Genomic DNA, 24802 nt, shown 5'->3' with positions numbered 1-24802 from the left:
ATAACATAACATAACATAACATAACATAACATAACATAACATAACATAACATAACATAACATAACATAACATAACATAACATAACATAACATAACATAACATAACATAACATAACACAACATAACATAGCATAACATAACATAATATAACATAACATAACATATAACATAACAAAACATGCTGTTCAAGCAAGGTAACGACGCATGAGCAAGATAACGACGCATTTTTTGGTGCGTGCAGCCGGCTACATAGAATTATAAGACGTTATCACGTCAAAAAATAATAATAACATTAAAACAGCAGGTATTATTAACAAACTTGATTTTATTTTAAATTCTTCAAGTAAATCAAATTAATAAAAATCAATAAGAAGGCATATGCAAATACAAATACGTGAATTTATATATGTACATATGCGCATATACATACACATATACGCTCACTTAAGTAGAAGAGAGCAAGATGTCGAACGTTGCCGTTCGTTTGCTTTGTCGTTCGTTCCGCGCTTTCGCTTGCAGTTCATTCAAGGTAACGGCAATGAGCAAGGTAACGGCAATGAGCAATGTCACACTAATGAGCAAGGTAACGGCAGTGAGCAAGGTAACACTAATGAGCAAGGTAACGACACATTTTTTCGTGCGTGCAGCCTGTTAAATCGAATTATAAGACGTTATCACGTCAAAAAGCTTTGTGAAAACAGAAAAGACAATGCCGCGAATTTCCACTGTTAAAACATATTTGCTCGCGGCATCACTGAATTAATTTTTAATTTTACCACACAATTTGGATGCCGGAATACAGCCATCTCATATGTTGAAAGCATTTTTAAAGTGAACTGTTAAGACGGCAAGTTGCCCGCATGAAAAAACGAGACAATGTAAAAACAACAATCATTGCACAGATATTAAGGCACACTTAGTTGAAAGTGTAGATGTAGGGTAACGAAATTCATTTTAAATTCAGTGATTGCGAAACTGTTTAATAACAAATTGGATTTAGGGGCGGTTTCTAAGGCATCTAGAAATATCTCTTGAAGGCATATGTGCATATTTAATATCTTGATCAAATTCTTCTAAAGATACAATCTTAAAATTGTAGCACAAATAGCGCTTTCTGCAAAATAAGGGATGAATTCATATTAAATTTTAAAATTATTTCCGTTGCGCTTTGTATTACACATTTTGAATGACACTGATTTAATCACTCACAAATACAACACTGCACTGTGCACAGCTGCGCAACCCTTCAACTATTTTTCAATTTGGCGGTTGGAATTTTATTTGTCCCGTTTTTCTGAGTTAATTTGTAAATGGATTTTGTTTAATTACGTGTTTTTGATGTTAATGTGATATTTTTAATGTTTGTCTTACGTTTATATATGCTGTTTGATATTTACTTGAATACCAAACACGAATTTTTGATATCACATCGTTCTTAATAATAAAAACCTGTGAAATAAAATGAGTGCATTTGAGGTTTGTCAAGCGTTTTATACTCTTAAGTATTTCATATTGGTTGGTCTCTTGATATAAAAAACCCATTTTTATGTATAGGTAGTCATTACTCCACCGCGATCAAAATGCAAAAAACGCATTGAATCGCGTGAACCTACAGATGTTGTAATGGCGCCATTCTCTGCCAAATCTACTGTACAATTCGAAGATGTGCCGGTGGGGAAGACAGCCCGTCGTTTTTTGCGTATAGTTAATCCGTCAGACCAGGATATAGAGGTATGTGCATTTCACTTATGCCTTCAGAATTCCTTTTTTTCTTGTATAAGTAAATACAAATGTGCAATAAGCATTGCCTTGCAAATTTAGTGACCTGGTTTGGCTCGCATTAGCCGAATTCCAGTTGCATATCTGTGTTGATTGGCAACCAGTTTGAAATTAAATCGATTTCAATCACTTACTAGTCGTAGGACAAAGTTTTTTGTGATAGAGGAAGGTTGGTCACTTATATGCATTATATTTTCACTCCCAGCAAAAAAGTGGATGATTTCCTGCTATAAATTTTAGTACTTCAATATATATTATAGTATATTATATTATATAGTTATGTATTATATTAATCCATCGTATATTTCAATTTAGGTGCGTGTTATCAAACCAATTAGAGCTGAATATAATATTTCCATCAGTTGGACTGAAATGGTTGTGCCGCGTTCGAAATCCGCAGAGATGGAAATGGTTTGGAATCCGTTGGAGGAAGTAATCTGTAAAGAAATATTACAGCTTTTAGATAATAGAAATTTCCGTAAGGACGTAATGGTTATAATGAAAACCCGCGTCAACAATCCAGTGAAGGTATGTTAGAAAAAATGAATGCATAATTAGAATGGCGCTTACTATAGAAAGTCTGTATGTGAAACGCATGATGATAAAAAAATGGTGGTTGAATATGTTCCTAAAAGGGGTTGATTAAGCAAAACGCACGGCTTTCATATGGTTTTTAACTGCAACAAACATTAACCAATGCACCATTAGTAGTAGTTAGTCAAGCAGCCATATTTAATTGTTCTAGCAAATTACAAGCATTAAAGTGTATTTTTGTGCACAAAAAGCTGGTTTAGTAAATTTATAGAAGTGCAACTACATTCGTGATATTTAAAGTATTTTCTACTATAAATAATAAAATTTACTATTTATACTATAATTTGCATGATTGCTTATAAAATATTTTCAATTAACTAAAAATATTTCAGCTTTAGGTTTTTAATTACATATATGAATACATAAATGAGTTTTTGTTTATTGTATGTAGTTTAATAAAATTCATTACAATAATATAAAGAATAAAAATGTTTGTTTGGTTAAAGAAAAATATTTTTAACCAACACTCACCTTATTATAAAGTACATAATATGCGTGTTTCGCAACTAAGAAATCTATTTTCTTTTTATAAAAAATATAATGACATAATTGAAATATTCGTTTTCAGAATGTTCGCAAATTTCCTACAATCTCAACAGGTAGCAGTGGTTATGTGAGAACTCTGCGTCTCAAGTCTCCCAAAGGTGCTACAAAGTCACAAAAATCAAGTTCAAGTCAAACACAATTGCGCAAATCAGTTCAAACAACTACTCAAAGGGCAAGCAAACCCCCGCCAGCACCGTCCGCGGCACGAATACGCGCACCACCACCGAGATCAGTATGGGCAGATTCAAATTGTTATTTGCGTGAAGAACAGCAGCGAGAGGTGTTGGATGAAATAACTATAAACTTTACTCACACATCCCCTCTTTCCGAGCGAAATATTTACGCGCGCAACAAATCTGTTAATGCCACGATGGCTACAGTTTCGTCTACCAAATCCCCAGTACTGGTTACGCACAAGGAAAATGTTAGTCCCATGACGCCAAATAATGTCATAGAAATGTTCGATAACATTCAGTTCACTCCCATAAATAGCAGAGTGGGGCAAAGTGATGTTGGCGCACAACATGATTTGGATAATCTGGCTAATTGGCCTACTCCAGTTGGTTTAGATACATTGCAAGTGAATTTATCAACATTACAACCACGGCGATTGGCATCAGCTAATGAGTCGACAGATAAGACTGAGGATACGAATAGCACGCAAATGTCAGTAGAGTTGCATATGTATCAAAAGACCCCTGGTAGCGCGACTGTTACAAATAAAACTTTTGATATAAAGCGTGAAAACATAAATATTTCTACGGACTGCTTGGACGCTTCTCTCAGTTGTAGATTGACACTTAACAAGACCACTACCATCTGCACAACACCAAAGTCGCGCCCATTAGCAATGATAGAAGAAGAAGACATAACTTTTGGCAGTAGGGAAGCTGAAAAGACATACGTTAAAAATAAGAAAGTAGACGAAGAGAGTCCTGTGAAGGCAGATTTGTTACGCGATATAAAATTGGTTGGCACACCACTGCGTAAGTACTCTGAATCAATGAAGAACCTTTCTTTGCACTCACCAAACAAACGTTACTCGGCTAGCCAGGGCTCCATGCCGAATCTTAACGAAATGGAAAGTATTCGATCCATCGAACAGAATCGATACTTTTTCGGTAACCCTGTGCAATCACGAGATGGTTTAAGGATGTCAATTATTCAAGAGCAAAGCACCGGTACCAGCACACAACTACAGTTAAATAAAGATAACAACTCTTCTAACGATTCTGAAATTATTGACTTAGGCGGTATCTCTCAAGTTGATTTTGCTTTCAATCAAAGTGAAATTTTAGCACAATCGAGTCGTTTCAATTTGAATGAAACTGGTTTAAAATCACGTCGCAGCAGTCCAGTTGCTGTATCTGGAAAATGGCGAGATTTAAAAGGTGTATCACCAAAATCATCGAAATTAAAGCTCTCTGAATGCTCGCCCTCGAAATCAAACAGTCACAAGCGGAATTCGCAGGATTTATCATTCTCTGATGCTCCCAGCAGTGAGTCTATAGCGACTACTTCCAGTGAAAAATCTACAGCTAAGAGCTCTGCTTCATCAGCCCCGAGTTCAAAATCTTATTTTAGCAAAAACAGCAATCTGATTTTGGTTTCGCCACCGAAGCGTCAACGAGTCGATAATGATTTTACTTTCGAACGTCCATCAGTGAGTAGTTTGCGTTCCAAAAATTGGACGCGTACTCAGGTTAAGAAAGTACGTCTTGTCAACCCCGTCTCGCCACACAAAATGGCATCACCATTGCCACACCAAACTGAGAAACTATATGATCCTGATATGTATCTGCAATTCTGCATTAACCCCGATCCCTTTGCAGCTAGCACTACTTGTGATCCCTTCCTTGCTTCCACTATGTATTTAGATGAAACGGCTGTGCAGAAACATCAACAGGAATTTAAAAAGTGGCTGAATGCGCTGGTTACAATACCAGCTGACATGGATGGTGGCAGCGATACTAAAATCGATGTTGGAAAACTATTTAACGAGGTACGTCACAAAGACTTAACATTGGCCCCAACTAAAGAGGAACAGTCGATGGACTATCTGGTGCAGCATCGGCTCGAGGTTGTTAGACGGGCTGCTGTGTATTTGTATTTGAGCGCTGAAGTGCGCGAACCATGTTCGAAAGTGGCAGTTTATGTAAATAAGAATGCAATACGTATACGCAATGATAGGAATTTGCATTTGGATGTGGTGATGCAGCGCTACATACTGGAACTCTTGCTTTGCTTTAATCCTATGTGGTTACGCATAGGCTTAGAGGTGGTGTATGGTGAAAAAATACCTTTGCGTTCCAATACCGACATTATCGGACTCAGCACCTTTATATTAAATCGTCTTTTCCGCGACAAACTTTTGGAAGAGAAATACTCACGCGCCTATTCATTATCGGATGAATACGCTGAGTATATTAAAAAGTATACACTAACCAAGATGCTTTGTTTATTGTTATTTCTGGATAAAGCCAAACAGAAACGTATTATCAAATATAATCCATGTCTTTTCGTGAAAAAATCGCCACATAAGGAAACTAAAGAAATACTACTTAAATTCTCATCTGAGCTACTTGCAAATATGGGTGATATCACACGAGATTTGAAACGACTCGGCTATGTGCTAGAGCACAAACAGTGCTTCCTAGACGAATTCAATTATGCATTCCAAAACCTCGCCGTAGATCTGCGAGATGGTATCCGGTTGACCCGTGTGATGGAGATTATATTGCTGCGCGAAGATCTCAGCAAGCAATTGCGTGTGCCAGCCATATCACGCCTGCAACGTATTTACAACGTGAACTTGGGCTTGAAGGCGCTTAGAGAAGCTGAGTTTGAATTGCACGGTGGCATTACTGCAGCAGATATTGTCGACGGACATCGCGAGAAGACGCTTTCATTGCTGTGGCAGATAATTTATAAATTCCGCTCACCAAAATTCCAGGCAGCAGCTCGCGTGCTCCAAAAGTGGTGGCGGAGCAAATGGCTTAGTGTGTGGGTAAAGCGACGCATCCGCGACAAAGAAGAGCGCCGTCGACAGAGCGCTGCAACCACCATACAAGCATACTATCATGGTTATATAGAGCGCCGCTGGGTGAAATTGTATCGCCAAGAGCGCACTGAAGCAGCTATGGTATTACAGAAGCACATCAGACGTTACCTAGCGCAAAAACAATATAATATTTCAATAGCAGCGGTGTGTAAAATTCAGCGTTGGTACCGTGCTTGTACGCTCGGTGTTAGCTATCGGCGGCACTTCGTAGTTCTACGCAGTTGCACCATATTCATTCAGCGCTGCTATCGTCGTCGCTTGCTGTCAAAAAAGTTGCTTCTTGTCGCTGAGGAATACCGCAGATACTGGGAAGAAAAGCGCTTCGAAGCGGCTACTCGTATACAAAAGTACTGGCATACCCACTGCGTTACGAAACAGGAACGAGCAACGTTTCTGATATTGAAAAAGAATGCAATAGCTTTGCAACAGAGATGGCGAGCAAAATGCGCCATGCGACAACAACGTTACTCTTTTTTGCGTCTGCGTGCGGCAGTAATTTCTATGCAGCAACGTTTTCGTGCAAAGTGTTGTATGGTGCGTCAGCGCTCTGAGTACCTTCATTTACGCGCTTGCATTATAAAGCTGCAAGTACGTTGGCGCTCCATTCTACAAATGCGCGCAGTACAAAAAGAATATAGAAAAAAACGGGAGGCAATCATTCGAATACAGCGTCGCTTCCGTGCCTTATTAGCAATGCGTCGAGACCGCGCCGCTTACCAACAGCTTCGTAAAGCCGTATGTAAGATTCAGGAAAAATATCGGGCAACTCGCATTATGCAAATGCAAAAAGCTCAGTATGTATGCTTACGCAACAGCTGCTTGATCATACAGCGCAAATGGCGCGCTACTCGCCTAGCGCGTTGCATACGCGTTGAGTTCATTACAATTCAATATATGGCGACCGTTGTGCAACAACATTTTCGTGCTACGCGACTGATGCGGCAACAACGCGCGGACTATGAGCGCCTGAGGGCTGGCGCAATTATAGTTCAACGCAGATACCGCGGACTGCAGAACATGCACCGGGTGCGTTCGCACTACCAAAATGTACGTACTAAAATTATACAAATTCAACGACGCTTCCGTGCAACTAGAAAAATGCAACTGGTACGTAAGGCTTACCAGCAAAAACGGGATGCTGCTATAAACATTCAACGCTGGTACCGCTCCATTCGGCTTACTCGCCAGCAACGATTGTCGTATACAGTCTTGCGCAATAGCTGCATTTATATTCAGCGTAAATGGAAGGCAACGCTGCAAGCGCGCTTTATCAGGCAAGAATACCAAAAGAAACTTCAACATATTGTTTTCGTGCAACGCCGTTGGCGGGCTACTTTGGTAATGCGCCAGGAACGAATAGCTTATCAACGTAAGCGCAGCGCGGCGTGTAGCATACAACAATTCTTCCGCTCATATTGCAAAACCTTGGCAGTACGTAAACAGTTTCTACTCGTACGTAAGCTAGTAATTTGCGTACAACGCAAATACCGCGCACAACTTAAAATGCGAGCTGCGCGCCACGATTTCGTTCTGTTGCGACATATAACGGTTCATTTGCAGCAGAAGTATCGCGGTCGACGTGTGATGCGCATGCAACGTGCCGAATTTGTTTTTCTCCGTCGAACCGTTATCCATTTGCAGCAGAAATTCCGTGGTAAACGTGAAATGCAACAGCAACGCTCTGAATATTTGCAATTGCGACGCACCGTCATTGGGTTGCAATGCCAGGCGCGAGGACTATTGGCACGTCGGCGCCTACTGACGATGATGACACCCGAAATGGTGGAGGAGCGTCGTCGCAGGAAAGCGGCTAGTGTCATCCAGCGTTTCTGGCGTGGTTATCGTGTGCGTAAATGCTTCCAGAGCATGAAGATGCGGCTGTTACGGCGAAATATGCTACTTTGGCGCAAGACTACACAAGCAACCAACACCATAAGCAGTAAGATTGCACACGCGGTGAGTGTACTGCGCGACCATTCGAGCGCGTCGGAAATACTGCACGTTCTTATATGCCTCGGTAAGTTAAAAATGCATTAGCTTTGTTGAATAAAGTAAAATTAAGATACAGAAATATAAATTGGAATCTGTGCTGAAGTATCAATATTATCGTTGGGGAAAAAGAAATCCATTATTTTGGCGTAAAATTTTCGCTCAAATGGTTTAAAAGTATTTTATGGTCGATCTTTAGCTCCTGGGCGATGCTACGACTACTAACATGCCGATCAACTTCGATTATTTCTGTGATTTTATCGACAGTTTCGACATGGACGGACGGAACCAAAATTGCACGTAATTAGCTGCTACCGTATCGGCACCATAAACACCAATTTAAGCGCTCTGACTTGCATTTTCGCCTTTATCAAAGAAAAACTGTAAAATGTACCGAATTTTCTTTTTGTTGACTTCCATCGTTACCACCCTGTAACTCGGAACTGAATGGAACAAACAAAAAACAGCAAAATAACTTTTTTAGTGTGAAATTTCACCTTGACAACGACCATAAACTTTAAGTTGTTTGATCGATACTTTACGAGATCGATCACTACAGCCATCTATCGAGAAAATAATGGATATTTTTCCCCAAACTAATATTTATAAAAGAACTTCGATAAATTCGGGAGCCCATGCGGTGGTTAAATATAAATATTATTGCACCGCTAAATCAAATTAGATTGAATATTACTAGAGAATTGCATTTTATATATTGTCGCCATGAAGACATTTATTTCTAACGATGAGAAATAAATAAATAAATGTCAAGTGAAGACAGTTACTTTCAAACGATAAGTTGCAACTTGTATTCGTAATGATTTATCGTAGAATGAAACCTGTCGAGAATTTTACAAAAGGTCTCGAAATATAAAAAGTGATTGTGATATCAAACTGATTTCAAATTTACGTGCATTCTAATACTTAGCCCATATATAGGTTGTTGGTAGTAACCCAACGGAATCAAAATATGGTAGGTATTGACTAAAATGTTGAGAATAGTGAGAGGATACACGATAGCCCTTCAACATATTGATCAGTCTTGAGTAACTTTCTTTTTTGAATGTTCGTTATTTTATTATAAAAGTAAAAGCAAAGTTGTTTCAAGTCCTTTCTGCAGAAACTAAAAGATGCAGTGTAATCATCGCGGCACCTTCTCCTTAGTTGCCCTGCTTTCGTTCAGACATCTCTGTCCAAGTGGACAGCCATTTATCCCAACCTAACCTCAAGGCGAATTCGTATCTAAGGTGGCGCCATGAAAAAAGAAGTTACTTTATTTTTCGCGATTTTGACAAGTCTGACGTCAGCTTCCTTAGCAATACAAAACAAACGAACAAAACAAACAAAAGTAGGAGAAAATATAGTGAATGGCATGGTAGTTTTGTGATTTGTGAGATTTATACTAATCAAACTAATGAAAACGAAGTGCGGTATGTTAAATTGTGAAAGCACGAATTAATATAAAGCCTACAAATGCAGTTTGTTTGCGTTTTTAAGCGGAAGACGTATAATTTTTATTAAATTTTTAAATAAAGGGTATTTCAAAAGGCGCGTAGAGGTTGTTTTGAAATAAAATTTGTAAAAATATAGGTTCTTTTAGTTTTCACTATTTCTATTAAAAATACGGCTCTTAACAATAATATGTGAGAAATTCTTCTTCTTCTTCTTCTTAATTGGCGCGATAACCGCTTACGCGATTTTGGCCGAGTTTAACAAAGCGCGCCAGTCGTTTCTTTCTCGTGCTAACCGGCGCCAATTGGACACACCAAGTGAAGCCAAGTCCTTCTCCACCTGATCTTTCCAACGCAGAGGAGGCCTTCCTCTGCTACCACCAGCTGTTACCGCATCGAATACTTTCAAAGCCGGAGCGTTTGTATCCATTCGAACGACATGACCCAGCCAACGTAGCCACTGTATCTTTATTCGCTGCGCTATGCCTATGTCGTCGTAAAGCTCATACAGCTCATCGTTCCATCGCCTGCGATATTCGCCGTTGCCAACGTGCAAAGGTCCAAAAATCTTCCGCAGAATCTTTCTCTCAAATACTCCAAGCGTCGCTTCATCGGATGTTGTCATCATCCAAGCTTCTGCGCCATACGTTAGGGCGGGCATGATGAGAGCCTTGTAGAGTGTTAGTTTTGTTCGTCGCGAGAGGACTTTACTGCTCAGTTGCCTACTTAGTCCAAAGTAAGCAAGAGAGATTCTACGTTACATTTCAAGGCTGACATTGTTATCGGTGTTAATGCTGGTTCCTAAATAAACGAAGTCTTTTACAACCTCGAAATTATAACTGTATACAGTGACGTGGGTGCCGATACGCGAGTGCGCCGACTGTTTGTTTGAAGACAGGAGGTACTTCGTTTTGTCCTTGTTCACCACCAAACCCATTCGCTTTGCCCCTTTATCCAGATGATATCGATATCATCGGCAAACGCCAACAATTATACGCTCTTATAAAATATTGTACCTGAGCGATTAAGTTCTGCGGCTCGTACGAAGCTCTCCAACATACATCAGATGAGAGTAGTCACACGACAGCGAGTCACCCCGTCTGAAACCTCGTTTGGTATCAAACGGCTCGGAAAGGTCCTTCCCAATTCTGACGGCGCTGCTGGTGTTGAGCAACATCATCTTGCATAGCCGTATTAGTTTTGTGGGGATACCAAATTCAGACATCGCGGCATACAAATAACTCCTTTCCGTACTGTCGAATGCAGTTTTGAAATGGACATAAAGATGGTGTATGTCGATTCTCCTTTCGTGGGTCTTTTCCAAGATTTGGCGTATTGTGAATATTTGGTCGATGGTAGACTTTCCAGGTCTGAAGCCACACTGATAAGGTCCAATCAGTTGGTTGACGGTGGGCTTCAGCCTTTCACACAATACGCTCGCTAGAACCTTATAGGCGATATTTAGAAGACCAATCCCCGGGTAATTGGCACAGATTGCAGGATCGCCCTTCTTATGGATTGGGCAGAGCACACTTAAATTCCAATCGGCAGGCATGCTTTCAGCCGACCATATTTTGCATAGAAGCTGATGCATGCACCGTCGGCGCCCGCGGCTTTGTTGTTCTTTAGGCGTGTTATTGCTATTCTCACCTCGTTATGGTCGGGTAGTGGAACGACAATTCCGTCGTCAACGATTGGGGTATCGGGATCTTCACATTCTCTATGACATGCGCAGCTGTCACTGTTTAACAGGTTCGAGAAGTGTTCCCTCCATAATTTAAAATTGCTCGGTACGTCAGTCTCCCAGGATTCATTTAAATGTCCACATTGAGCACGCCTACAGATAAAATACGCCACACAATCTATTCATGAGTGCCTAATTGTTGAGTACTTTAAGATATCGATGTTGAAGGTTGTTCAGCAACACTTTGCGCTACAACAAGAGCAGGAATATTCTGAACAGACTGTCCAGTTTTTGGTCTGCCGGTCCTTTTCTATCCTCGACAGAACCAGTTTCTTGAAATTTGTTCATCAACCTTTGAATTGTCGACTCATTTGGACGATTATTTTCACAAAAAAATTACGAACCATTACCATTTTCATAATAAATTTCAATAATTTTAACGCCTTGTTCTATCGTGTAAAGTTGTACATCTGTCTAATTGATACATATCACAGATGGAATAAAAATGGTACCGCCTAGGAATTATTCCCTACGACATCTAGACGTCACTTTTGAAAGACCCTTTATAATATGTGCATCGCCAAGACCATTTTATACAACTATGAAACTACGTTCGCATTTTGCATTGGACATTGCTAAGCATGGTTTTTGCTGAAAACCACTCCCACCTCTCATAGAACAAAAACTTAAATTTGAAATTCGTAATGCAATTCGCTTTGCTAGAAGCGTCGAGAGGGCTAGTATTAATATTTCAATTTTATATAACTCGAAAAATCTTCAAGTTATAAGTAATGTGTGTCAAATCGCGATAATATATGTATACATGTAAACTAAAATTAAATATATGTGCCGAATTTTGGGTTTTCCTTATGATCAGGAAGGGGCTTTTTTTTGTATCCTGAAGCTACTTCTCGTGAACTTACCATTGATTCCACATTTATTTCTTTCCATTTATGAGCACATCCAAACTTACTTAAACAAAAAAATACGTCATTGAAATACAGAATTTTATATTTCGTAATTAAGAGTTTACCAGTAAAGGGTGTTTCGTTTAATCATTTTTCGAATGCAACTTTGCATAATTCATGCAGGAAGCTAAACATAAACAAAAAAATGCAATATATTAATAATAGTAAGGACTAAAAGAAACAAAAAAATCTGAATAAATATGGATCCGTGAATTAGATATGATGTTTTTGAAGATACGATGTTTTTCTTTAAAATTTGAATGGGTATTGTAGGTAATAAGTTTCTAGGTACTGTTATTTTACCAAACCAATTAACAAGCCTCTCTGTACCTAAACCTTTTTTCATACTATTACTTCCTTAAATACTTTACATCCTTTTTAACGCCATGTAAATCTCCAAATAATATTTCATTTTCAGACCGCATTTCCCGCACTATACCCCACTTTCTAATGAATCATACGGACTTTGTGTCGACATTCTGCTATGGCGTCATGGCACAAACAATACGCAGTGAGGTCGACAAGCAGTTAATTCGCTACTGCAGCCGCATCATTTTGAACTTGGCGCGTTACAATAGTACAACCGCGAATACATTCCAAGAGAGCGGTCTTGTGACCATAGCTCAGATGCTATTGCGCTGGTGCGACAAGGATAGTGAAATATTTAATACGTTATGCACTCTTATTTGGCTATTTGCACATTGCCCCTATAAGCGCCACGTAAGTTTGGAAATAAAATTTAGTAAAACTAAATTTCTTACAAATTGATTTATTTTTCATTATTATGCACAGATCATTCGCGAGTATATGACGACTCCTGAAGCAGTTTATGTGGTGCGTGAGACTAAAAAACTTGTGGCGCGAAAAGAGCGTATGAATCAGAATGTACGCAAACCTCTTGTACCGTCGCGTGCCTCCAAGCTGCAACAATTTCCCAGTCGTGCGCTGCCTGGTCTCGAGCCCGACTACGGCGTCATACATAATAAACCGTATACGTTTGTATCGTCAGTATTTGCATTCGATATGCTGCTAGCCGAACTGGAAATTGAAGTCACTTAAATGTTATGTGCATTTTTATAGTATATTTTAGTCTAAGTATTTCTATGTGACACAAAACTGCGTTTGTTAAACAACGTTAAGATGCATACCACCTCTATATGGTTTGTACCCTATTTGTGTATATTTATATGTAACGATTGTCCGTGTTTTTTCTACTTAATCACTGTGCTAGGCGATGTGGCTTTTGATTACAAGCTTTTTTGTTACTATTACAGACTACGACTATAAATACTTTATAACTAATTGTCGTGAATGTTAATTTTACGTTATGTAATTATTAAATGCACAGAATTATTTTACCTCGTAATTTTTTCATTTTTAGTTTAACACCTTACATGACAACCCTGTTCTACTTTCCGAAGGGGTTTAAATAGCGATTGGTACGTAATTCGTTTCCCGGACAGTCGGTTCTACGTTTCCGATTAATATCATGCCATGAACTGTCATTTCAGCGGTAATGACAGGGAAAATATGGGAAATATTTTACACTCATACAACGTCAACATTGTTTTTCACAGTGTTTGAAATTGCATTCAGTTTTTCATTTCGTTTGCTTCGGCTGTACTTTGGCTGCGACAATTTAAGCTGCTGCAGCTAAATGAAAACAATACAAAGAAACCGAAGTTCTGCTGTCGCTTTGCTGCGAAGATTATTACAGCACGACAGCGACTTAGAAAAACCTAGAGTTTTGAGGTGGCTATTGCTGCCGTAGAAAACATTTCTCTTATCTGGGTTCCAGGGCATAAGAACATAGAGGGAAATGAAATTGCTGGGGATCTCACGCCACTCACTTTCCAAACTCATAGCGGGTTTCATTCCCCCTCTACATCAACAGCACTAGATGGCTGTAGATGGATTTTCTTCCTTTAAATTTTTTTAAATTTTCGCAGGTAGTGTAATGTAGGCCATTATGGTATACGGCACTCTAATGCTACTTGTAGTGTACCCGTGGTACTCATGCCACTATTTGCTGTCGACCGTTGTGGGAACGTCTGCTGTCGTAATGTTATTGTCTTGCTTTTATGTTACAACAAAAAATAGCAAAATCGCTATAAATATTTCAAAATTTAAAGATTTGAACACGCCCTTGACAAAGGCATTTTTTAGATATGTCTAACTTCATTACAAAAAATAATTAGAAAAAACGAATGCGTCGGTAGTGCCTTAAATATTATAAATCATATTAGATGAAGTAAATAGCTTTACTTCGGTGATGAAATTAACATAGTTATCATAAGCGTAAGATAAATGTTCCAAAATAGACTAATATGCAATTGGATAATGAAACAGGTGCTCATAAGCCAGTGCAACTCGTCGATTTCCATGGTTTCATCAACATTTTCGGCGATTGGCCTACCAGAACGAAATCATAGAGATCCTAAATTTGTCATTGTATTCAATATTGTATTGAGTCCATAAACAACACACATTTTTTTGTCTTCGACCTCCGAATTTTCAACTTGGTCGTCGTACTGGTACTGATGAATATTTTCTCTGTATTACCTTTGTTTTGGAATGCTCCAACACTCAACTGGCTTTACCAGACCCAAAAATGTCAACTAACTTTTTTGAAGCGTAGTGTCACATTTAAATCATCGTTTAGATTGATCTGATGCAATGAGATGTGGCTTACTAAAGATATTCGGAACTTTTTACTTCTCCCAGTATTTTGTGGTCCTATGTACTGTTAGCGTCAAAATAAAGTGTACAAAGCATTTTGTTATAATATGGATTTTATTTCAGTCTTTTATAACAAAACAATATATTTTAATTTCATGTTTTTTTAAATTAGTATTTGATTCTCTACTATTTATTACTAGAAAACAACAAACAAATAAATTACAACAACAAAAGTTGTAAGACAAAAACAAAATTTAGTGCATATTTTACGCGTTAAAATAAAGTGTACAGAGATATATTTTACAAAAATGATATCGATTTAGTATTTTGTTGATTTCCCTTTTGCTTTGATAACGGAAGACAGTCTTCGGGGCATCGACTCAACTAGTTTTTTTGTCACGTCAGATGAAATTTTATCCCACTCTTCCTTTATAGCGAGTTTCAGCATATCCATATTGGTCCTTTTCCGGATTTGGTGGTCTAAATGCTCCCACAAATGTTCAATAGGGTTTAAGTCCGGTGACTGTGGAGGATGATCCAATGTCTTAGGAGTACGATAAAGCAGCCATTCTTTTACTATTTTTGCTGTGTTTTTGGGATCATTATCTTGTTGAAAGATCCAAGATCCCTGCAAGTTTAATTTCTGCACACTGGTTAGTAAATTATTTTGTAAAATATTCAGATAATCTGTTTTGTTCATGGTACTTTCAATAAAAACCAAATTGCCAACTCCGCTTGCCGCCATACATCCTCACACCATCACCGAACCCCCACCGTGCTTAACTGTGGTTATCAAATTTTGGTCGGCTTACTCTTTATTTTTGGTTCTCCAGACTTTAACCGGTTTTTTCTGCCCAAATACCTCGAACTTACTTTCATCGCTAAACAGGACATTATTCCAGAAAGAAACATCGCAATTTTCGTATTTTTTTTTTGCATAATCAAGACGCTTTTTTCGTGGGAGACGACCACGTAACCCATTTGCGTGCAGCGCTCGACGTATTGTACTGGCACTTACGCTAGTATCTGATGCAGTTGAAACTTCTTGTGATATTTTTACCGCACTTTTAAAGTGATTTTTCTTCACATCACGTACTATAGACCTTACTTCAGTCTCATTTAAAATTTTTGGGCGGCATGCACCTGGGCGATTTTCTACTTTGCCGAACTCTTTGTATTTGTCAACTATTTTTTTCACAGTATTATGGCTTCTGTTGACAATAGAGCCAATTTCACGAAAGGTTTTACCTTCATTGCGAAGCTTTAGTACCAGTTCTCTAACATCAGTCGAAGTTTGTTTACCCATTATAAAAAAAAATAAATAATAGAATTTAATTTACTGTAGACAAAAACTTTTCACTCTGCCGATCGCAACCAATTAAAATACAATATGAAAAAAGTTTCAATGCATCGAAAAAGACAGTAAACAACCAAATATAACGGTATTTTTTACCGTACAACATCGCTAAAATGCTACCTATGTACGCTGTACACTTTATTTTGATGCGTAAAATATGCACTAAATTTTGTTTTTGTCTTACAACTTTTGTTGTTGTAAGTTATCTTTTTGTTGTTTTCTAGTAATTAGTAGAGAATCAAATACTAATTTAAAAACATGAAATTAAAATATATTGTTTTGTTATAAAAGACTGAAATAAAATCCATATTATAACAAAATGCTTTCTACACTTTATTTTGACGCTCACAGTATATGTATGTATCCTCTGTATGTATGTGTTTAAGAGTGTACAAATATAAGATGGCTATATCGAGTTGTTGTTGTAGCAGTAACTTTGCCCTGTCAGTGTAGTGTAATCACCGATCGTCTTCATCTAGCTCATCTAACGGTAGATCCAGGAAACTTCCTGTTTCAACAGGTTGGGTCCAGAGGTAGAGGAGTGTTACATGAGTGAGTTTGATGGGGCATGTGAAAAGGTGGTTAGTGTAGTGCGGGGTGCCTTTCCATGCCGGACATATATTTAGTATGTCGGGGTCGATTATGGATAGGTAGGTGTTTAACCTGCTATAGTATCCAGAACGTAATTGTGCCAAGATTACGCGGGACTCTCGGGAGAAGTTGGAGCTCTTCGTCTGCGATGGATGGTGGTTGGACTTAGATAACGGCATTCGGGGGTCGGGAGCTTAAGAAGGTGGTAAGGGTCTCCCCATGAATGTCGTTGATGGTCTGTCTGTACACTATCCGATCCTGTAGCTTTCTGTCTGTTTTGCCTTGGATCTCGTCCGCGTAGTTGAGGAAGTGCCTCCTGACATGACTGGGAGGTGACTCAGGCTCAAGCAGATGTCTGCATGGGTGAGACCTGCGGTAACACCCTAGCAGAACTTGCTTCTTGAGCAGTTTATTAAACTCCTTCACAGTAAGCATATGGACCTCGTCATGTAAGTGTTGTATTGGGGACATCAGTAGGCATCCTGACGCAGTCCTTATGGCAGAGTTTTGGGAGGTTTGTAAAGGGTGATTTTTTAAGAGCTATAGGAAAATTTTTCAAAAAACACACGTAAATTTCAAAAAAATGCATGAAATTTTTATTTAAATCGATAGTACAGTCCATATAATTTAATGTTTGAGGATTATTTCATGCAAATGTTGACCGCGACTGCCCTTCAAATGGTCCATCCGCTCTTTGAAGAAGTACGGTCCAATGATACCTCCAGCCCATAAACCGCACCATACTGTGACCTTTTCTGGATACATTCGATCTGAAAGTCTGGCTAATTTGACGAAAGTATAACATTTTAACTGTCGGAAATTCGGCAAAGTCTTAAAAATTGGTATCATAAAAGTTTTGTTTGGACGATTACTTCATCCTGTTCATTGTCATTATCAATAGTAAATTACCATCAATATCGAAATTATCAAGGAAAATATTTATGGAAAACTCCATTCGTTTTTTCTTCTTTACTATTCACTTTCACACATCTATGCAAAATTAGTGCCGAACATCAGAACATAATCAGCTTAGCATTTGCAAGAGGCTTTCAAACATTTATAAGTGCTGCAATGTTGCCGCTTTTATTACGTGACTTGGACAAACCCAGGTATATGATCGATATGCATTATCTCCTTAAGCTTGCAGGGATAATAGGATTTAACGTAGCAATTTAACTTGCCACATCAACGGGAATTAGCTAATCTACGATTAACTGTCACTCATGTGTAATTGCTATATAAAAATAAATGTATATGTGTAGAATTTTGCAAACCCTATTGCTGAATTAAAGATATCACTTTAACCAGAAACTCATTGCGTTGTTGTGTACAGTAGACACCCTGCAAGAAAAATAATAGTTGTGAACTAGAATATTACCACTTCACTTCTTAGCTCAACCAGTTTGAGTTCTAACTCTTTTCCATGTTAGCAAGTGGTACACTGCGATGTCCTACGAATTGTCATTTGTCCGGTCATGCGGCAGCAAAAATACCAGTTCTTACTAGCCAAAAAAAAACTCTAGGCGAATGTGTTTCTAAAATAACCAGTTAGAGCCGTTATTTCAATTTCATTCAGATGATTTAATATAATATAGAATATTTTTTTTTTTATATTTAAAAGTCTATACAAAACATGAAGCTAGGTGAGATGATGTAAGATTTCTAATTTTCCCCTGTGTCAGCCATATTGAGCTACTCAATAAATCTGTGATGTCTTCTTGGAACGGCTACTTTTTGTTGCAGAGCAAATTCTAAAGAAATTGTGCTCAAAAGCAAATAAATTAAAACTTTTGCTTAAAAAGTTAGCTGGCAATACTGTTTTTGTTTTGCATTGCATGAATGAGCCCGAGATGGACGCTTCTCCGATTGGCGCTTCTACATAAACAAAGTAAATCGTTTTTTATTCAAAAAGTGTATTTTTATTTAAACGAATTTTTATTGAAATCATATACCGATTGTCGTGTATTTCACCTGGATAAAAATGGCCAATCGTAAGGAACGCCTTGTGAAACTGGATAAATTGAAATCTAACGTCAGTCAAACATCATATTTTCTGAGAGGCAGATTAAAAAATTGGAAGACCCAGCCAAAACAATTCACAGGGCTCGGCACGATATGGCACATACAATATTGAAAACTCGTACGTGAAGATTGTCTATACTAGTTTTCCCTGCAGGGTAGTTATAGAGGTACATAGTACGTATGTATGTGTGCGACCAGCCGCTGTAATTAGGTATGTACGTTTGTCATATGCTCCTACAAAAACAACATTCAAAAAGTGTCCGTTAAAATTTCACACTTTTTAATCAAACTTTTAGGAAAATTTCGGGTATGAATTTTATAGCTCATTCAATTTTGGGATAACTACGTGCAAGCTTCATGTGGCTCAAAAATCGATAGATTTTAGAAATTTGTTTGGTTAATGGTCCTGGCTTTTTCCCCATTTAAAAGAATGTCGAGCATTCGTTATATGGAACAAATACACAAAATTTCAGCAAAAAAATGATCAAAACACAACACGATTTTTGAGTTACTTGAAACTTGCACCGCTGGAATCTAAATAATAAGATTTTTAATGCAATTTTTGCGTTTATAAGGAAAACTTGAATAACCAAATTTTGACTCTTAAGGTATCATTCAAAGGTATTTGCTCAACCTTTTCATTTTTCGGAAAATTATCCATTCACGTTCTAAATTTTTTTTCCGCAAATATTAGTTTGACTCTGTTGAATTTTTAAGGGGGAACGCCACTGTGGGGGGTCAAAAAATAGTCGATTTTTGGGAATTTTTTTTTGGAAGTAGGAATGCATTTTCGAGGATCGGACAAAAGACAATTTATTATATATATACTAAATTATGTTGATGTAAATTTTTATTAAAAAATATTGAAAATTGACAAATTTATATAAATAAACGTAACGAGTTAAAAAAAATTACGTCTTGTGGTGCCAGCGATACAGCAATGAAATCAAAAAACCAAAAATTTTATTAACTTACACAATAGTGGCTATCGTTGTACGTAGCCGTTTTTTTTTTTTGACAAAATGGTAGTGATTTGAATTTCGATGTGTGTTTTTCACCATTGTTTTGATTTTCAACAGGCCCAAAAAAATAGTTATTTTCAAAATTTTGAAAATCGGCTACGTACAACGATAGCCAATGCGATAACAAAAATTTTGAAAAAAAGAAAAATAAAATCGGTTCATTAGTCTTCAAGAAATCAAAAAACGTCGTTTTGAGAAAAGCGCGTTTGAAATAAAGCATCGTATCGTAAGCGCTACGGGGCCGAACCGAGGGGCACTGACTTAAGTGCACATAGAATCAGGAATAAAGCGAATTTCGCTTTAAAATTTTTACCACATTTTCTTGAGTAGTTATAAGCAAAAAAAAAATCGATTTTTTTGAATTTTCACGGTGGCGTTGCCCCTTAAACATTTTCATACAGACCTTTAAGCTTAAACCCTTTTATCATCGTAAGTATTTCCTTGAAAACAATATTTTTAAAAACTAATTTCATTTCTATAAACTCCAACTTTGAAGCTGATTTAAAACGTTCCAGCTTGTGTAAATTTTAATAATTTTCCGGAATCTTTTGGCAGAATTCTTAAAAACCGCTGGAAAATCTGTACTGATTTTTTTGTTTGTTTTTTAATGAAGAGTACCTCACCCTATTATACATAAACGCATGCATACACGTGGTAGTAAAGTAAACAAACTGTTACGATTTAATCGACCGGTAATTCCCTGATTAATTAAGTTATTTTTATAGCAGTTAGCCTGCAAAACGATTGGGTGGCTTAATGGAAGTCTTTGTACGTAACATCATTAGCTAATTTAAATTACATAGTAAATAAACACTTTTAATCGTAGATATGTATGTATGTATGAACATTGTACAACGTTAGATATGTGCAAATATATATCATTGACAGCATTCGCAGGGGCCAAATGTGACATTTAATTTTAATGCCACTTATTTTAAATTTTGTTTTTTACACACACACTCTTTTGTTACTTATTACTACTAAATAACTTACTTACTAATTAACATTTACAATATTTGAAAACTTATTTTTAAAAAATATTAATGTAGTGTTAACATATTTTATAAAAACAACTTCTTCTTCTTGATTGAAGCGATAACCGCTTACGCGATTTTGGCCAAGTTTAACAAAGCGCGCCAGTCGTTTCTTTATCATGCTAACCGACGCCAGTTGGAAGCATCAAGTGAAGTCAGGTCCTCCTCCACCTCTCCCGCTCTCATTGGAAGTTAGGTATCTTGGAGTGATACTTGACTCCAAGTTCCTTTGGAAGCTACACATTGAAAATCGGGTAAAGAAGGCCAGTATAGCCTTCTACTCCTGCAAATCTGTGTTCGATAAAAAATGGGACTCAAGCCACAGGTCGTGCTATGGATGTACAACGCAGTGGTTTTGCAAATTTTAACGTATGGATACCTATTTTGGTGGGAAGCTCTTCGGAAGGGCTATAATATCACTAAACTGGGGTGCAAAGGAATGCATGCATTGGCATCACCGGAGAATGTAAAACTTGCCCCAGTGCTGCCCTGAATGTCCTTTTGCGCTTACTTCCCATCGACCTTTCCGTTATTTCCATCGCAGCTCAAAGTGCAATGAGGTTAAAGGAGATCGGCCTCTGGAGGCAATCTCTCAAGAGACATGGTCGCATTTTCGGGCAGTTGGCACCGTATTTCTCCGAACTTCGAACATATCTCTCTATCCGCAATCTAGAATTTGAGCGTCCTGCTAGGGAAATCTTTCCAGATAGGCAGGATTGAATCAAAGGGTAAATCTGCACCGAAACTTGCATCTCTGTCTTCACTGACGGTTCCAAGATGGAATCGGGAGTCGGAGCAGGGGTTTCCTGTAAATCAGCCAATTTATCTATCTGATTCAAACTGCCGAATACTGCTAGTGTTTTTCAAGCAGAGGTTTTTGCGATCCTGCAGGCATGCACAATGCTTACGGAACGCGAGAGCGAGGGAGATATTAACATTTTCTCCGATAGTCAAGGTTCTGATGACGCCATGGTCCAGAACGAAACTAGTAAACTCCTGTAAGGAGGAGATCAAATCTCTTGAGTGTACAGGTAACATTTCTCTGTTCTGGGTTCCAGGACATAGGAACATTGAGGGAAATGAAATTGCTAAAGAGCTTCACAGGAAGGGGACTGAATTGGCCTCAGTGACCTCCTACCCGGTCATCGGCATCCTCCTGACAGTTGTTAAAGGGGAACTGTACAAATTATTTCACAGGAAAGCGCAGAAAAAAAGGAGGTCCATTTCTTCATGTGCTATTTCGAAAACTCTTTGGCCCCAATACAATATACGAAAGACTTTGAAAGTCCTTTGGACTCCTCGCCATTCAATTTCCAAACTCGTAGCTGTGTTTACCTTTCACTGGACGATCAGCGCACTCGCGGAAAAGCTAGGGTTACCATTTAACGCCCATTGCAAAAGCTGTGGGGACCTTGCGGAGAAGGAGACTGTAGAGCACTTCCTCTGTAAATGTCCGGGTTTGGCAGCTGGACGATTAAAGTCACTGGGCGCTCCTGGGGCAGTGCGCCAACGTAAATCCAATCAATCTCCTCATTATAACAACAGCTCTGGCTATCTGTATGGTAGATATCTGCCTGTTGGAGGTCTCATAATGGTATCAAAACGGCGCTTCAGTGCTACTAGAGGAGTGCAATTGAGATTTTTTGTTTAGTAACCAGTACAGAGATTGAGGATGGTTCCATATGTAGAAGTCCACGTAAGTGATTGTCATTCACTTGTGAATAGCCAGGACGATCCTTCTCCATATGGTCCAAACAGCTCACAACTACCGTTTTTAGCCCAAGTATCTTCTGTGTAGCTGCACAGTTCGAGAGCGAGCTAATGTGATAAGGCGGAGCAACCCAGGATAGCTGGTCGGTAGAAGAAGAAACAGTAGAGAGAAGTAGATTTTAAACCGAAAGCTTTTCTCTAGATGAGGATGAGCGTTTTACTGCTTTTGCAGTACTATTGATGGAGGAATTCTCCCACTATAATCTTCCGCTTTTAATACTAAAGCTTTTGCAATTATCAAAGCTCTTGAATAAGCTACACAAAGAACGGGAAATCTTGTCATATGTTACGATAGTTACTCTTGTCTATAAGCTGTAAGTAATATTATATATAACCCTTCTATCACAGTTTCCAAAATCAACGAATGCCAATTTTGAGAGAGATCAAGGAAAAATGACTTTGCTCTAAAAATACCTACACTATATATGAAAATCTTTATCCGCAGCTTATATAAAAAATATGTTTAGTTTCATTGTAGAATGTTAGCTAGATAAGATTGTATGATTTGAAATACTTTACACATTCATTCCTATAATCAAAAACACCCATATTGAGTTAATTGTATGTATGTAATAAACACATGTAGATTTTAAGGTTTCTTTTGTTCTCATATTTTTAATTTTTCGTATTTAAGATAACGAGTCGATGGCCTTAAATGCTTTTGTTTGCTGATGTTTTACATTTATATATTCTAATTAAAATTACAATAATAATATAATATTTGTATTCATGTCACTATGCGCCATCAGTTGGCGCTATGGCAACTTATTATTATTATTTTTATTCACAATCTTATCCAACATTTATGTATGTATGTATGTATGTTCATGTAACTTCTATAAATTAGCGAAAGGCCCCAAAAGATTGGACCTTTGAACTTGGATTAGCTGGAAAACAGAGTTAAACTTGCACTGAAAACTCGCATTGGGCATGAAATAGTTTCATTAATTTATATAAGTACTTTGTTGTTGTTTTCCTTTCCCAACTAATCTAAATAAATATTATTTTATTATTATTGTTATATCAAATTTACTTAGAATTGATTCCCTATACAAATTTCCACTCTCTAATTTTCTTTAGAACTTTTATAAAGCAAGGGTCATCGGATGCATTCTGTGTAATTAATATATTATACAAAGGTACATACATACATACACATTCAGATGCATACATATTCTATGATCAGAAAGTACCGGGAATGTATAATTTAAACGAACCGTGCACGTGGGAACCGGTCCATATTTTTTTATGTTGGTAGGACTATAAGACACACATCTGTCACTTTTTAGCGCCATCGGATCAGTAGTGTCTGCCTGGCCGGCTGGAAATGTGCGCAAACAATTCTTGGATTTTGCATGATGATAACGCGCCATCGCACCGAGCTCAAATTGTGCTGGATTATTTGACGAAACACCAAGTAAATACCATCGTGCAAGCACTGTATTCACCTGATATGGTCCCGTGCGACTTCTTTTTGTTTCCCAAGTTGAAGTTACCACTTCATGGAAGGAGATTTCAGTCGATAGAGAAGATCAAAGAGAATGCGACGAAGGAGCTGAAGGCCATCCCTTCGTCGGCCTACCAGGGGTGCATGGAGTACTGGGTTAAACCTTGGCACATGTGTGTTGCTTCAGACGGGTCATACTTTGAAGGAGATAAAATAAATTTGCCTGAAATTTAACTCTGTTTTGTTTAATTTACTTACTTACGGTACTTTCAGATTATAGGGTATATCGTAAAAGCTCGAGAGAGTAGCATGCGCTCTTTAGCAAAATACACCCATCTACGCATGTATGAATTAACCGATAAAAAGATTAGGAAGAGTGTGTCAGGGTTCCACAAACAATTTAAGAATTTAAACATCAATCTCCATTTTAGAGCAGACTGCATTGCACTGCTCATTTTTATTTTATATTTAATATGAAGAAAAAAAAAATGGAGCCTATGTACCTCAACCTTAAGGTCTGTTATGCCTTCTACTCTTCATAATACCTCACCTAGAACCAATTCACTTAAGACAGTACTTGGCTGAGCTGAGCGTGTGTGCCTCTAAAATGCTTACTTCTTCTTCGCAATATGGAACGTCGAAGAATCGGCAAGTGTTATTAGACCCTATACCGGTCCTTTGCATATGGCTTTGCAGTCTGCAGTGATCAGTAAACATTTTCGTTTTAATCCATTTGGAATGTATTCGATATCGGAGTAGATTGTAGGCTAGATATTTCATCTGCTTGCAGTTGTTTTCCTAAAACCTGA

The 24802-nt window shown here is 38.0% G+C and overlaps 1 protein-coding gene across 1 annotated transcript; it reads left to right on the top strand.

The window, feature by feature from the left end:
- Positions 1–1268: 1268 nt before the first annotated feature.
- Positions 1269–13429, top strand: LOC129253164 (protein abnormal spindle). Its single transcript, XM_054891432.1, has 6 exons — positions 1269–1475; positions 1554–1730; positions 2094–2306; positions 2941–7996; positions 12490–12791; positions 12864–13429. The coding sequence occupies exons 1-6, from the start codon at positions 1461–1463 to the stop codon at positions 13128–13130; spliced, it is 6030 nt and encodes a 2009-aa protein (XP_054747407.1). The 5' UTR covers positions 1269–1460; the 3' UTR covers positions 13131–13429.
- The last annotated feature ends 11373 nt before the right edge of the window (positions 13430–24802 follow it).

Source organism: Anastrepha obliqua, chromosome 1, assembly GCF_027943255.1.
Source record: "Anastrepha obliqua isolate idAnaObli1 chromosome 1, idAnaObli1_1.0, whole genome shotgun sequence".
Lineage (NCBI taxonomy): Eukaryota > Metazoa > Arthropoda > Insecta > Diptera > Tephritidae > Anastrepha > Anastrepha obliqua.
Note: the sequence above shows the minus strand (reverse complement) of the source record. Positions and strands in the feature narration are given on the sequence as shown.

Bases quoted from the DNA above. Each gene is read 5' to 3' on its own strand.
- LOC129253164 (XM_054891432.1), top strand. The intron at 2,307-2,940 runs GTATGTTAGAAA...ATTCGTTTTCAG, and splicing joins GCGTCAACAATCCAGTGAAG to AATGTTCGCAAATTTCCTAC. The intron at 12,792-12,863 runs GTAAGTTTGGAA...TATTATGCACAG, and splicing joins ATTGCCCCTATAAGCGCCAC to ATCATTCGCGAGTATATGAC.